Genomic DNA, 15,564 nt, shown 5'->3' with positions numbered 1-15,564 from the left:
AAATCTCATCCTCTAGTTCTGCCATAAAGGAAAGAAAACAGTCAAGTTTTGATGTTTATTCTCAGACTTAGTGATACTATGATTTCATCTATTTTTATTTTTCATTTGCTGGAATAAAGAGAGGAAAATTTAAAAAAAGAAAACCTAAACTCATTGAAGGGCTTATGCCAGGTGTTCCCAGAGGAGAGGAGTGAGGGGCAAGAGCCTAAGAGAGAGAGTCTACCATGGAGACCTCAAAGAGCGATTTTTTCGGGGAGGGAGGGCTCCATGAGTGTCAGCGACCAGCATCCAGTTCCTCTGAGCTGCTCTTTTATAATCCCCTTGGGGATGCGGCCTGTCCTCAGTGTGGAATGGCTTTGTGGTACAGTGGGAAGCTGAACCTTTGGTGTTGGGGTTCCTAGCCTTGGTAAAAAGGAGTCCCAGCTTGAGCTGGGTGGCAAGTTTCAGGAAACAGCAGAGTCACTTTCCTGCAAGGGGCCCTGTAGTCTTATCAGGAGGGACCAATCTGGACCAAAGATCAGGGGGCTCTTCCTGAGTATTCTGGACTGTGTACAACCTGAAGCCTTTATCCTAGGGGTGGGACTTGACCCTAGTAGTGATTGAGGTTAAATTTCTATCAACTTGAGGAGTGGTGGCTTAAGATGAGATTTGATAATAGAAAAAGAGTATGATGCTTCCTTCGCCTAGACTGTGAAGTAACTTTCATACTCAACATACACATTTATAGCTCGCAAGATCTGGGGGAAATTACTTACACATGAAAAGACTTTTTTCCCCAGAAAAATTCGGCATAAGTCTAATTGTACCTTTTCTGTGAAACAGCTGAGATATTTCAGTTTGATATGTGCCTCCAGAAATCAATGCCAGATGGACTCAATATACCTCAACAAGCTTGGTTTTGTATTATTTTTTCTAACCCAAAAGCTGAAGTGGTGGGAAGGAAGGAACAAGCCAGCTCAACATTTGGTAGACTCAGATGTTCTCTTCGCTTTCCCAGTGCTCCTGCAGCTGACTTGGGGCTGGGAGCAGGTATGGGGTGAATACTGGTTTAATTCCAGTTTTCTTACAGCTTTATCTTCCAGGTACAAGTTGTCATTCAAATACCCAAACCTCGTATTTCTTTTAATCTTAATTTGAGCCAGGAGAAATTGAGCTCTGAATTGAGTCTACTTCAGTAGACTTCAGATAAATGATGGCTAGAAGGATAGAATGACAACCCAACTCCTTCTTTAATGATGTTTTTATTTTCCAAATAAGGAAGCCGATACAGAAACTATACGAGGAAGACTGTCATAGGCTTAGCCATGTGTGAAAAAGCCAGTTGACTGCAGATTAGAAGTTGTGACTCTGCTGCTACCTGTCTGTGTGGCCCTGGGCGTGTCATTTTAACTCTCTGGGCCACATGTGCACATGAAAGTTTTGGACTGGATGACCAATAAAAGGTCTCTTCATGCTCTATTCTTCTTGTGATTCTAGAATGTAGAGTAAGAAGATTCTTTTAAAATAGAAATACAGGGTAATAAAGGAGCCTTACTGACATTACATGCTTAGATATAATGGGACTTACTATTTTTGGTAGAACTTTTGAATGTGCCAGTAAGATCAGATCAGTGTTTTTACAAAACCATGATCAAAACCTTGTGATGAAACTTAGAAATTGTATTACTATATATTTTGGCTGTATGCAGTAGATAATCATATCAGAGCTTGGTGAAACATAAACTCCTCAAAACCAATGATGGGAATTAACAAATTATTAGAATTTGAACTGAATTATATGCACTTTTAATCCTTGAAAGAAATCGCTTTATTTGATTCCTATGAATGAAAAGTGCTTTATATGTTATTTCAGAAGCTGGAAAATTGACCATATTTAGAATCCTGGGCAGCAAAGTAAAACAGATTTTAGGTAAATTATGCTGTACAGATAGTCAATCCCAAACAAACAAATCACTGCTAAATACATTGAGAGATCTCAGTCAGTGATTATCATATGGAATAGGTTCCTCAGGAAGCATTTGATTCTTGATTTCATAGCTGCTAATCATTAGTATACTGTTGTTGCTTGTATAGATCTTGGCTAATTATTTTTATTTTTTTCCACTGTTTTCCTAGTTTTATTTGAAAAAAAAGAAGCGTGTAATTTCCTTTCTCGTATTAATGTGCTGAAATTATGATAATAAATATCATTTGACTAAAAATGTTTAGATCCCGAATGATCCAGAAGGGCTCTGTACATAATCTGAACTCACTGAACTAAATACCACTAAATACACTAAATACCACTAAATACACTAAATACCACTAAATACACTAAATACCACTAAATACAACTAAATACCACTCTTACAGCTTATCACTGAGTAGACTAACCTGTTCTTTGCACTGTTCAGTGTATATTTAGAAATTAGGAAGGACCAGATTCCTGACGACTCAAAATGTATATGGTAGTATGAATATTACTTTATTCACAGGTTTGAGTATAGAATACTTCACAAATTAAATCTTACTCTGATTTGCCACTCTTTAGGTTGATGGAAATTTGATCTCAATCAGTGCACATTATTTCCCTTTTCTGTGTGAGGAAAAGAAGCTTTATTAAGCTGTTATACACATTTTGAACTATACTATAGGCTAAAACTAGAAGTTGAAATGGATTTAACAGGTAAGATTAAAAAACTTCATTTTCACGTGGATCCGATACATGTCTCCTGGAGAGGAAAATATTCTGTATAAAATTTGCTGAAGAAAATAAAAATTAAAAAAATTGAAGTTCTTACTGGACTAAGTAAAACAGTGCACTAAAAAAATAAACTTTGGGCTTTCCTGGTGGCGCAGTGGTTGAGAGTCTGCCTGCCGATGCAGGGGATACGGGTTCGTGCCCCGGTCTGGGAAGATCCCACATGCCGCGGAGCGGCTGGGCCCGTGAGCCATGGCTGCTGAGCCTGCGCGTCTGGAGCCTGTGCTCCGCAACGGGAGAGGCCACAACAGTGACAGGCCCATGTACCATTAAACTTTAAGAGAAATATAAATGAAAGTCGTAAAATTCAAAACCAAAGGATGAATAATTTATGTAATTTTTAAGGATGTAATTTTGTGACCTTGTTATGGAATTCATAGGTAGAACACTAAATCTGGTGTAATCTTTTTTTTTTTTTCCGCGGTACGCGGGCCTCTCACTGTTGCGGCCTCTCCCGTTGCGGAGCACAGGCTCCGGACGCGCAGGCTCAGCGGCCATGGTTCACAGGCCCAGCCGCTCCGCGGCATGTGGGATCTTCTCGGACCGGGGCACAAACCCATGTCTCCTGCATCGGCAGGCGGACTCTCAACCACTGCGCCACCAGGGAAGCCCTGGTGTAATCTTATCTAGGCAAGATGTGTACAGGAAGCTTTGCATGAACAGATGAGTGAGGTCTGACTCCCTGAATAATGGACGTTGAGAGCACTTCTTTTCTAGGTGGGTGTAGTAGTTTGCTAGGACTGCCATCACAGAGTACCACAGACTGGGTGGCTTCAACAACAGAATTTTATTTTCTCACAATTCTGGAGGCTAGAAGTCCAAGATCAAGGTGCCGTCAGGATTGGTTTCTTGTGAAACCTCTCATTCCGGTTTGCAGACTGCTGCTTTCTCACTCCTAGAGCTTGCAGAAAGGAACACAGCCCTGCCAGCACCTTGATTTTAGCCTAGTGAGACGTCTGTTTGATTTCCTTACTACAGGATAATAAATTTGTGTTTTTTAAGGCACTGAGTTTGTGGTAATTTGTTACAGCAGCAACAAGCCAATATACCATACAGCGTCATACCCTTGATCATCTACTGTGTGACTCCAAACACAGTGTGTACACACACTGTTTCCTGTACTTGAAACGCCATTACCTTCTTGTAGGCCTAACTAACTCTTAAACCTACTTCTGAAGTTACCTTCTATTAGAAGAATTTACTGAACTTTGGGTTTCTGCCCATTTCTATCTCAACACACTATATTTGCAACATCTGTCTGTCTTCTCAACGTATTACTGTTGTTGATTTTCCCTCTTTTCCAAGACTGTTGAGCTCCTGGAGGGGACTTTTATTCACAGCATTTAGCCTATGAATGAATGAAGTGGAATGATGAATAAATGAAAATAGAATGTTCTAAATACTTTTAATTTAGAAGGCTCATATTCTGTGTGTGAGTCTGTGGATATGTTTGTACTTAGGTGTGTGTTTTTTAGGGAAGAGGTAGCCTGAGAAATGTCAATTTGTTAAGTCCTCTGTTTTAGTCTGTTTGGGCTGAGATAACAAAAATACCATAGACTTGGTGACTTATAAACAACCAAAATTTATTTCTCATATTTCTGGAGGCTGGGAAATCTAAGATCAAGGTGCTGGCAGATTGAGTATCTGGTGAGGGCCTGCTTCCCAGTTCATAAGTGGCTGTCTTCTTGCTGTGTCCTCACATGATGGAAGGAGAGCTAGAAAGCTCTTTGGTTCTCTTTATAAGGGCACTAATCCCATTCATGAGGGCTCCACTCTCAGGACTTACCTCCCAAAGTCCCTACCTCCAAATACCAGCACATTGGGGATTAGGCCTCAACATATGAATTTGGGGGGGACACACTCAGTCCATAACATCCTTTAATTCTGGTAATCTTCCCCAACCTCCCACCCAAGTGGTTGGCAATTAAATATCCATTATTATTGGAGTTTTACATGTAAGAATTCCAGGTTGATTTGGGGCTACAGATGTGGATCTGGTCCCAAGACTAAGGTGATATCCCTTGCTTTCAAGATAGTGTTCAGCCTGCACTGTTATCTCTCTCTCTCTCTCTCTCTCTCTCTCTCTCTCTCTCTGTGTGTGTGTGTGTGTGTGTGTAGCAGGGGAGGGTAAAGTAGAATGATGGGCTGTACACTGGCTGGGCCACTGTTTCCTCCCATGGACAAAAACCCAGAAGCTTCTGGTCATGTCTTTTGTTTCAAAATTAATGTTAAAAACTGAGGTATAATTGATAGAAAATATTGTATTAGTTTTAGCTGTACATCTTAATGATTTGCAATATGTATATACTGCAAAAATGATCACCACAATAAGTGTAGTTAACATCCTTCACTTCATATAGTTTTTTTCTTGAGATAAGAACTTTTCAGATCTACTCTCTTAGCAACTTTCAAATATACAATGTAGTACTGTTAACTATAGTCACTGTGCTATACATGATATCCCCAGGACTTATAATTGGAAGTTTGTACCTTTTGTGTGGTCATTTGTCCTAGACTTGGGAAACTGTCTTTTTCTAAGCCCTCCTCCTTTGACATCCCCTCCCATGCGGAGGAAACAAATACAAATTCCTTCTAAAAGCCTAGATTTTGCACCTGAGGCAAGAAAATACATAGGCACTGGAACAAGATACAGTTAATATATACACAGATTGAATATGTCTGTGTATGTTTTTGCCTTAGGAGAGTCTTTTAAGTTCAGTCCTCATTGTCCCCCACACCTTTCTTTTTTTTAAACAAAAAGCATTTTATCAAGGGTATTGCTCTTAGATTGCCCAAGAGGGGACGGGGAGAGAGGCAAGTGCCTTTGAGTGGAAAAAGATGAGAGGAGCCCCAATAATGACATGTTGACATTATTGCCATTCTGTCAAGTATGTGGTTTAAAGTTAGACTTAATTTGATTTGGTAAAATAAGTAATGTGACCTTTCACACATCATCATAATGGTGTAAGATTCATACCCAAGTACCAGTCATTTTTTTTCCTATATAGTATCAATTTAACTGCTTCATAATATTCTTACCTGAACTATTTACTTAATTATTTCCTTATTTGTTTAATTAGTTAGCTATTTGGAGGCATTTAGATAGTTTCCTTTTTTTTTTTTTTCTAGTTTAAACAGTATTGAGATGTTGTAGCTGAACTCTTACACAGATCCTCAATTATTTCCTTAGGATAAATTTCCAGAAGTATCATTACTGGTTCAGAAGAATGGGTCAGATTTTAAGGCTGTTGATGTGAGTTGCTAAAGAGTCCATTAGAAAGACTGTACCTCATCACAAATGGCAGACTGCCCTTTTGGAAAGTACCTTGAGTAAATAAAAATGGAACATGTATTGGTTTGCTAGGGCTGCCATAACAAAATACCAAAGAATATGTGGTTTAAACAACAGAAATTTTTTCTCCAACTTTTGGAGGCTGGAGGTCCAAGATCAAGGTGCCAGCAGGGTTGAGTTCTTCTGAGATCTTTCTCCCTGGCTTGCAGATGACCACCCTCTCGCTGCCTCTTCACATGGTCATTGCTCTGTGCACATATGCCCCTGGTGTCTCTTCTTTTTCTTATAAGGACACTAACCATATGGATTAGGGCTCCATCCTAAGAGCCTCATTTTAAATTAATCACCTCTTTAAATACCTTATCTTCAATTATAGTTACACTCAGAAGTACTGGGGGCTAGGGCTTCAAAATATGAATATAGAGGGGAGGGTGGGGACACAGTTCAGGCCACAACAGAACTTTTAACTGCAAAAAGAAACTCTTGGATATAATAAAAAGTTGACTTAAAAAAAAAAAAGCAGAGTTGCTGCTTTCTGAAAATATAGCTGGCCATAGTTTCCCCCCTCTTCTTCAGCTCATTCTTTTTCCTTTTCTCTAGTTCTCTTGTTCTTTTTCTGGGTATATTTAGGTACAGTAAAATATGCCTTTTTTTTTTTTTTTTTTTTTGCGGTACGCGGGCCTCTCACTGTTGTGGCTTCTCCCGTTGCGGAGCAACAGGCTCCGGACGCGCAGGCTCAGCGGCCATGGCTCAGGGGCCCAGCCGCTCCGCGGCATGTGGGATCTTCCCGGACCAGGGCACGAACCCATGTCCCCTGCATCGGCAGGCGGACTCTCAACCACTGTGCCACCAGGGAAGCCCAAATATGCCCTTTTTATTGTGCATTTCTATGAGTTGTTTAAACACCATATTCAGTTAGGTTTTTGTAATCACATTTGTAGGAGGGATGGAAAACAAAGGTTGTCTAAATTTCAGTTATATTTTTAAACTTTTTTGTTTTGGAAGGCTGACATACCTGTAAGCAAGGTAAAGCCAAGAACCATACTCAGGCAATGATCTAAAAGGTAAAGTAGAAAAAAAAATGTTTTTCTCCTGAATGATCTGAGGGGTAGGAAAGCGACAGCATCATTTAAGTGTATATAACACTGCTTATTCACTGTCCCTACCTTTACCAATCTAATCTCTGAAAAGAATCTAACATCCCAGTTACCTTGCATTTATCCTGGTTTTCTAAATGTCTCTCAAACATGCTTGTGTTGTCTCCCACCATCCCTACCCTCCTTCTATATGTAAGGCTTATACTAGACATACATTTCTTTGAAGCTTTCCTAGTCAATAGAAATTAAACCAACAATGGGTCCTCAATAAGGTGGTATGGAGGATTATTTCAAAACAATGTAGGAAAAAACTGTTACTTTAGAATTTACAGTTTAGATGGAAAAATAAGTTATGGTTTTATTCTTTCAGAAATTCACCTTTTACTATTTTACATTTATTTGGATGACTCTGAATTCCTTCAGGTCTAATCTCTCATCTGAGCTATAGTCTTGGGCATCCCAGAAAACAGTGCCCCATGAATATCCCAGTATCACCTTAAACATTAACAACAATGTTCATTATCTCCCCCACTTCCTCCAAAATAGTTTCTTTTGTTAGATTTTTCTAGTTCTATTTGTAAGGTCGGATCTTAACAAACGGCACCGCGAAACAGAGGAAAGCTTCAAGTGAGCTTTTTTGGGGAGCGCTCCCGGGCGAGGGTTGGGCAAGATTTTATAGGGGAAGAAGGGAAAGGGGTGTGATGAATCTGGGAGGGCGCAGGGTATTCCTTATTTGGTGGTCTTTTCGGGTATCCTGGGGGACCGTTAGTCCCGCCCCTCGAAAGGCGGGAAGGCTGGGCCGGGTGCAAAGTCCCCAGGTCAGTTCCTGGAACTGGGTGGTCCGGAGAGTTTCGGTCTGATGCAACCTGTGAATCTGATTGTGTTCCCCTGCCTCGGGCCAGTTGGCCTTACACTATTATGCTGCAGTTTTTGGCTTCCAGATTTCAAACACTGGAATGCTTTTATTGTCCTCATTCTTTATCAGTTGGTTAGCAAATCCTGACATACCTGAATTGTGTTTTGTAATGACAAGGTAGTAGTTTCCTATTGTCCTTCTCTTTTAATTTTTTCAATGGCACTTATCACTATCAAACATGCTGTATACCATTCTTATTTATTGTCTGCTTCTCCCCACAAGAATATAAGTTCCATGAGGGCAGAGATTTTTGTCTATTGTTTACTGCCCTGTTCCCAGCATTCGGTATAGTATTTATTGGATAAATTGAGCACTTACTATGTGCCAGGCACTGTGCTCTGCGTTTACATGCAGAATCTCATTTAATTTTTACCACAGTGGGTAGGTGTTTTATGTTCTGATTTTCAGATAATAAAACTTATAATTTAATTTTAAAAAGGTTAGGTGACCTGCCTGAAGTCACACAACTTGATGGTCACATGGTTAGTAGGTGTTAGAGCCAGACTATAGATTGTCCCCAAATTTTGAAGCCTATCTGTATGCCTCTGAAATAATATTCATACTCCTTAATCTAAATTTCAAAACATTCCATAATACCAAGACCCTTATTTTACTTTTTAATGTCAAAAACCTCCTGATCCAGTCAAACTGGTCTACTCTGTCCCTGGGAGCTTATAAATTTCCTCCAGATTTTGTTCAGATAAACTCCCTATAGAAATCTTATCTAGCCTTTGACTCTGCGATTCAGTGCAACTTCTACCTCTTTAATCATTTCTGAATACATTCCATTCCAGGATACAGTGAGGAATTCCTCTTCTAATTTACCACACGGTTTTTGGGCTTTCGGTCACACGTCTTACACCGTGTCGCACTCCTTGTATCTTGCTTGGCACACAAAAGGTTCAATAAATGGAAGCCACTGTAACTTTCTTGCATTCCCATCTGGGTCCGTAAGGCAGTTCTCAGGGGTGCGTAATACTTAACATACAGTGTTCATGTGTTTAACTCCCTCGGCTCCCAGTCCGATTGGAAACTCCTTTAAAAACCTAACGTTTGGGCTTCCCTGGTGGCGCAGTGGTTGAGAGTCCGCCTGCCGATGCAGGGGACACGGGTTCTTGCCCTGATCCGGGAAGATCCCACATGCCGCGGAGCGGCTGGGCCCGTGAGCCATGGCCGCTGAGCCTGCGCGTCTGGAGCCTGTGCTCCGCAACAGGAGAGGCCACAACAGTGAGAGACCCGCGTACCGCAAAAAAAAAAACCCCAAAACCTAACGTTTTAGTTGGGAAGGAAGCTCGCACAGATAACGTAAACATATAAAAATATGTGTACAGGGCTTCCTTGGTGGTGCAGTGGTTGAGAGTCCGCCTGCCGATGCGGGGGATACGGGTTCGTGACCCGGTCCGGGAAGATCCCACATGCCGCGGAGCGGCTGGGCCCGTGAGCCATGGCCGCTGAGCCTGCGCGTCCGGAGCCTGTGCTCCGCAGCGGGAGGGGCCGCAACAGTGAGAGGCCCGCGTACAGCGAAAAAGAAAAAAGAAAAATATATGTGTACACTGGGGTAATATGAAAATGTCCTCTGTCTGAATGCGTGAAGGGAGGCTGAGAGGAGTGTCGCCGGAGGGCTTCACGGACGGCCTAGGGGTGGCGGGGGTTTCGCGCCACGCCTTGGTCGTAAAGTCTGGAGGCGCGCTGCTGTCCTTCACATGGCCTCGGGCTCTCTTTTGCGCAGGGCCACGTGCCCGCGTTTTAGTCTAATCGCCGCTCTGGCCCACTATAAACGGTTAATAACTGCCTTCCCCGACTAGGCCTCTTCCCTCCATCTTTGTGCGGACGGGAGGGGCGAGGACGCCAGGTGTAGCGGCCCGGCCGAAACACGGCAAATAAATCCGGACCCCCAACCCCAACAGTCAAGTTTTCAAAAAGCCCGCGCGTGGCGCCCCAGGCCGCAGCCGTTGGGAACGTCCCCCAGCGCGTCCCCTGTTCGACCCCTCCCCCATTTCCCACCCCGCGGCCAGCCCAGGGCGGGAGGAGGCGTGGGGGTGGCGAGCGAGCTCTGCACGCTAGGGGCGCCGGGGCCAGCGCGCACCGGGGAGCGCGCCCGTCCAGCAGCTGCCGCAAACGGAAGTGGGTGCGAGCGGATCGCCGTGATTGGCTGAGCTGACACGTCTCTCAAGGGGCTGGCGCGAACGCCACTGCGGAGTTTGGCGAGGGGACACGGCTAGGGGAGGGGGAAAATCACCGGGAACAGCCGCGGGGCTGGGGGCAAATGAATCGCAAAGGTTCGCTAAGGGCAGGGAGACTCCCTAGTCAGGGTGAACTGAGGGTCCTGGGGTTGAAAACGGGGCGGTAGAGGCGGTGGTGGGAGCAGCGCAGGCCGAGGGCTTGAATAGACCGCGGAGGGCGGGGAGTCCGTGACCTAGAGCGGCGCGGCAGCGCGGTAGGCGGGACTAATGAGAGCGAGGCGGGGATTGGCGGGCAGCCCTGGGCTGTCGTACGTCCGCGGTGACGCACGCCTCGGCGAGGGTGCGCGCGCGTTCAGCGGCCTCTTTGTGTGGTGCCCAGATAAGGGAGCGGAGGTGGCGGTAGCGGCGTCCTCGCTTGCCTTCAACTCTCCTCGGATCGCCCTCTAGCCGGCACCTTTCCCCTTCCCTTCCCCTTCCTCTCTTCCTCTTTCCCTTCCCTTCCCTTCTTCCCTTCCCCGTCGGTGACCGGCGGGGGCGGCTCCAGCGACGGCTGGGCCCAAGCTGTGAAGAAGCCTTAGCTAACGATAACGGCGACGGCGAAACCTCGGAGCTCGCAGGGCGGGGGGAAGGCCCGGGCCGTGGAGATGGAGAATTCCCAGCTGTGTAAGCTGTTCATCGGCGGCCTCAACGTGCAGACGAGTGAGTCGGGCCTGCGCGGCCACTTTGAGGCCTTTGGGACCCTGACGGACTGCGTGGTGGTGGTGAACCCCCAGACCAAGCGCTCCCGTTGCTTCGGCTTCGTGACCTACTCCAATGTGGAGGAGGCCGATGCCGCCATGGCCGCCTCGCCCCATGCCGTGGACGGCAACACGGTGGAGCTGAAGCGGGCGGTGTCCCGGGAGGATTCGGCGCGGCCCGGTGCCCACGCCAAGGTGAAGAAGCTCTTTGTCGGGGGCCTTAAGGGAGACGTGGCCGAGGGCGACCTGATAGAGCACTTCTCGCAGTTTGGCACCGTGGAAAAGGCCGAGATTATTGCCGACAAGCAGTCTGGCAAGAAGCGTGGTTTCGGCTTCGTGTATTTTCAGAATCACGACGCGGCAGACAAGGCCGCGGTGGTCAAGTTCCATCCGATCCAGGGCCATCGCGTGGAGGTGAAGAAGGCTGTCCCCAAGGAGGATATCCACTCCGGTGGGGGCGGAGGCGGCTCCCGCTCCTCCCGGGGCGGCCGGGGCGGTCGGGGTCGGGGCGGTGGTCGTGACCAGAACGGCCTGTCTAAGGGCGGCGGCGGCTACAACAGCTACGGTGGTTACGGCGGCGGCGGTGGCTACAACGCCTACGGAGGCGGCGGAGGCGGTTCGTCCTACGGTGGAAGCGACTACGGTAACGGCTTCGGCGGCTTCGGTAGCTACAGCCAGCACCAGTCGTCCTATGGGCCCATGAAGAGCGGTGGCGGCGGCGGTGGAGGAGGCAGCAGCTGGGGAGGTCGCAGTAACAGTGGACCTTACAGAGGTGGCTATGGCGGTGGGGGTGGGTATGGAGGCAGCTCCTTCTAAAATTTTTTTAATGCCTGGGAGTGGCTATAGGGGTAGCTGTTTTCAACCACCCAACTAGGGTCGACTCCTAAGTCCTTTCCCCTCCCATCGCCTTCCCCGTTTTGCCCTTGGGGAAGCCACTTCTTAGGCTGTTCACCCTTGGGGGTGTTGCCCTGTTTGCCTGCCACCTCCCTTGTCTCCCTCTGAAGATGGACTTGGCCCCACATACACATTTTTGTGTTACAGTCATTGATGGACTCTATTTTTTTATTATTACTTGGACCTTGGTCGTTTTTATACTAGCAAGATGTCTTGTTTTAATTTGTGTTATTTTTGGGGGGAGGGAGTGAACTTGCTGATTCTGTAGCAAAACCTGGGCGGGGGTTGGGCGGGTTAGTTTACTTTGTTGTAAGGACTTGATATCTGGCTACAGCGTTTTCTATGAAATCTCCTTGGATCCCATGCCCGAAATTTGGAAGCATATGTACAAAAATCATTTTTACGTTTTATTTTTAATAAATCATTGTGTTTGACCGTACATGTCTAACATTTTTTTCTAGGATCCATTCCGTACCGTTTTAAGGGATGTTAGTTGAAAAATTTTCTTGTTAATTCTTGATGTGTACTTCGAGAAACTTTTAAAAGGTCCTGTGGGTTTTTTTTTTTCTTCTTCTTGGCTGTTGCCCTGGTAGTGATGTGTTGAATTTTATCCCTTACAGGTAAAACTTTTGAAGTGGTGGATGTGGCTTTTTAAAATCTTTAGTTTCTTTGCATCCATCTCTTGTACGAAGTAATTTGCTTATCATCTTGACATGGTCACTTCTTTCTATGAGAATTTACCTCAAAGTATGTACCGTGTAGTTCTAAAGAAAATAGTTTGTATTAAGCATGTGTTTTCATTCATATGAATTGTTTAAAAAAATTTCAGATGGACTAGTTTCATCCCTCTTACTGGTTTGTCTGTAATGAATGGTTACAAATAAGGGTTATATTTTATCCTCAAACTAAAAGCGTTTTTGTATTTTCAGAGCAGGTTTAGACGTTTTTCTTTTCCCCCTCTAGCTGAACTGTTGTCCTTATGGAAATCCTTCCCCCAACCTTTGTGGCACCATCTACTGGCAGAATGGCAGTATATCTGCAAAACAATTCGTTTAAAAACTTGTTAGGACAGTTGCGTCAGATTTAGAAGTTTTGCCATCAAAAATCTGTGCAGACTTTGGTTATACATTTACTTGTAACTAAGATGGGATTTACAGGAATGTAGTTAACAGTCAATATCACAATTGCCCTTTCTACATGAGATTTGAAAATGTAAACTGCTATGCATAGCTTGGGCAGTGGCCCCATATTGCTATGGCGACAAATGAACCAGCTTCATGTACTGGTATCTTAGGTGCAAGTTGTAAAGCAAAATATCTGTGTTTTCTGCTTGGTTAACAAATGTATATTTGTAGCCCTTTCATGCAATAGAATTCAAGTTGTTGTTTATAAAAAGCAAAACAGAACAGTGATACCAGAGAAAATTGCCTTCCTGGATAGACATATAGAATAGCAACGTTTATGGATATCACAAATAAAGAATTCAATCCTTTACATGATTGAGTGAGAGTATGTATAACCTGGTGGGTGGGTTCAGAGTACCTATTAATCCAGTACCTACATTTTGATTTAATGTTATGGTAAAATATTTAACTGGAGTTTTGTGGTTGAAAGCCCAAAGCTAGCTGTATTAAGCTTTCTGAAGGGAGATTACTGGGCTTTAAAGTAAAAAAATATATTGACCCTTTTCCTCTTAATTCTTCTTGCTGTATATTAAGATTTAATTCTTGCCAAAAGTTTTTTTTTTTCTAATTGCTAGGGTTCTGCTTTCAGGAGACAGGAAGAACGGTCAAGATTGCTAGGCTGCTTAAGGCTGCTTAGTCACTTTGACAAAGGGTAGCTGATACTTGGTACAAATACTTAAGTACCTCTGCAACAAATGGGGTAGATGTTTTTGCCTATTGAATAAATAAGCAACATAGTCAAATTTTGCACTCACATGGTTTTACAATTTGCTTAAATTTCTGTTTTTTACTCTCAGTAAAATGCATCATACTGCCTTTCTTCATGTGGTGATTTGGTTCAGCTTTTTTGGAGGGGTCCTCTAAGATATAGAAAATGATATGTGTAAATTTTTTATCATAATTATTACTCTGCTTGTATTTTACTCAGTTTTAAGGGGAAGATCTGTTTCTTCTGGTTCAATTGGAATAGTCCACCTCTTGGAGGGTTTTCATAGTGTAATAAGGTTACTGTCATTTTGTATTTCCAACGTAGTGACTTGTAAAAAAAATTATGTTAAAGGATTTTCTCTTAATTAGAAAAATGACAGCATTCTGTTCATGGTATATTACCATTTCATTGTCATGTATATACCTTTACAAATTTATACTCTGGATTGGTATTTAGTGAAGGTAAAAGTAGTGGTATTTCGTCTTCCCAGAATTCCTCTTGTCAATTTTATGCAAGCATTTTTGGCATGTGGGACTTATTTATTCTTATGTTTTGATTTCTTTCACCTGTAAGAAGTGTCTGACCATTACTACTTCAAATTTAATTAAGACTTCATGGGAGGAGGTGGCACAGAACCTAATCAGTATTGAATATAATTTTTGTGCTATGCTTGAATTTAATTTGAAAGATTAGAAAAATAAAAATGAACCTTTTTTTTGTCTCCCTATCGTGAAGAACTTTGCATTTACAGTGTTTTTAGTATAAAGTCAATGGTAGTCATTAGTTGGAAGTCGTTTAAAAGATTGATAGTAATTTCAGATATTAAAAAGCTTGCAAATGGTTAACGTTCATAGTGATAACGAAACAGGATGATATACTGATTGTTTCCTCCTGTAACAGTGATTTAGAACACAAATTTCATATTTAAACCTTCACAATGAATTTTTGTTTTTAAGCAAGGTTAAAGGATTGAGGATACTTAAGAATTTGCTATTTATGATTATTTCCCTCAAGACCAGAAATGGCAGTGTCAGTTATTTGATTTGTAGGCTTATGTATCTTCCAAGTGTGCTTAATTTTCTCAAATTCAAGAATTTGCATTTTAAACTTATCTCTGCTGATTGAAAGTGGGCATTTGGATGTTGAATTGATTTAAGCAAAATTGCATCTGGGTAATGTAAGGATTATTCCCCAAAAGACAGTATTTGCACTTAGAAGAGGTAAGTCTCTTTCTTCCATTTTAACCAACTTACTGAGTCAGTGTTAAGATTTTGGTCACTGGGAAAAATTATTTCTTTTCCCTGTTTTAGAAGGCTTTATTTTTTTCTGAAGCAGGGCAACAAAGATTGCCTCTAAACCAGTGTAAGACAATGCCTTTTCCTTAGTGTCTTATTGCAGATTACATTGCTGTGCCTTTGTCTAATGCTTTCTATTAAAAGTGAACATAAATTGTAAATTTTTTTCCAATAAAAAGTCCCTTCTGTGTTATTTTAAAAAGTATAATACTGCATATTTGGATTGTACTTCAAGTCACAGAAAATACCAGTATTACTAGGAAATAGAAGAAACAAATGTAACTGAATCTTCTTGAGGCTGGTGTATTTTCAAAAATTAGAATTAAATACTTAAATAACTGCTTGTAAACCAAACTAAACAAAGAATGAGTAAAAACCCTGCCAATATGAGCAAACTCTTCTGAAGGATAATCCTTGTTAATAGGCATATGTTCAGCTAGATCTTTTTTAAAAAAAAACAGTTTTTTTTTAATACATCTTTATTGGAGTATAATTGCTTTACAATGGTGTGTTAGTT

General features: G+C 42.9%; 1 protein-coding gene across 1 annotated transcript; it reads left to right on the top strand.

Moving 5' to 3' along the window:
* The first annotated feature begins 10,552 nt into the window (after positions 1 to 10,552).
* Positions 10,553 to 14,473, top strand: HNRNPA0 (heterogeneous nuclear ribonucleoprotein A0). The gene has a single exon (XM_030869539.3). The coding sequence runs from the start codon at positions 10,873 to 10,875 to the stop codon at positions 11,779 to 11,781; it is 909 nt and encodes a 302-aa protein (XP_030725399.1). The 5' UTR covers positions 10,553 to 10,872; the 3' UTR covers positions 11,782 to 14,473.
* The last annotated feature ends 1,091 nt before the right edge of the window (positions 14,474 to 15,564 follow it).

The sequence above is a fragment of the Globicephala melas genome, chromosome 3 (genome assembly GCF_963455315.2).
Source record: "Globicephala melas chromosome 3, mGloMel1.2, whole genome shotgun sequence".
NCBI lineage: Eukaryota > Metazoa > Chordata > Mammalia > Artiodactyla > Delphinidae > Globicephala > Globicephala melas.
Note: the sequence above shows the minus strand (reverse complement) of the source record. Positions and strands in the feature narration are given on the sequence as shown.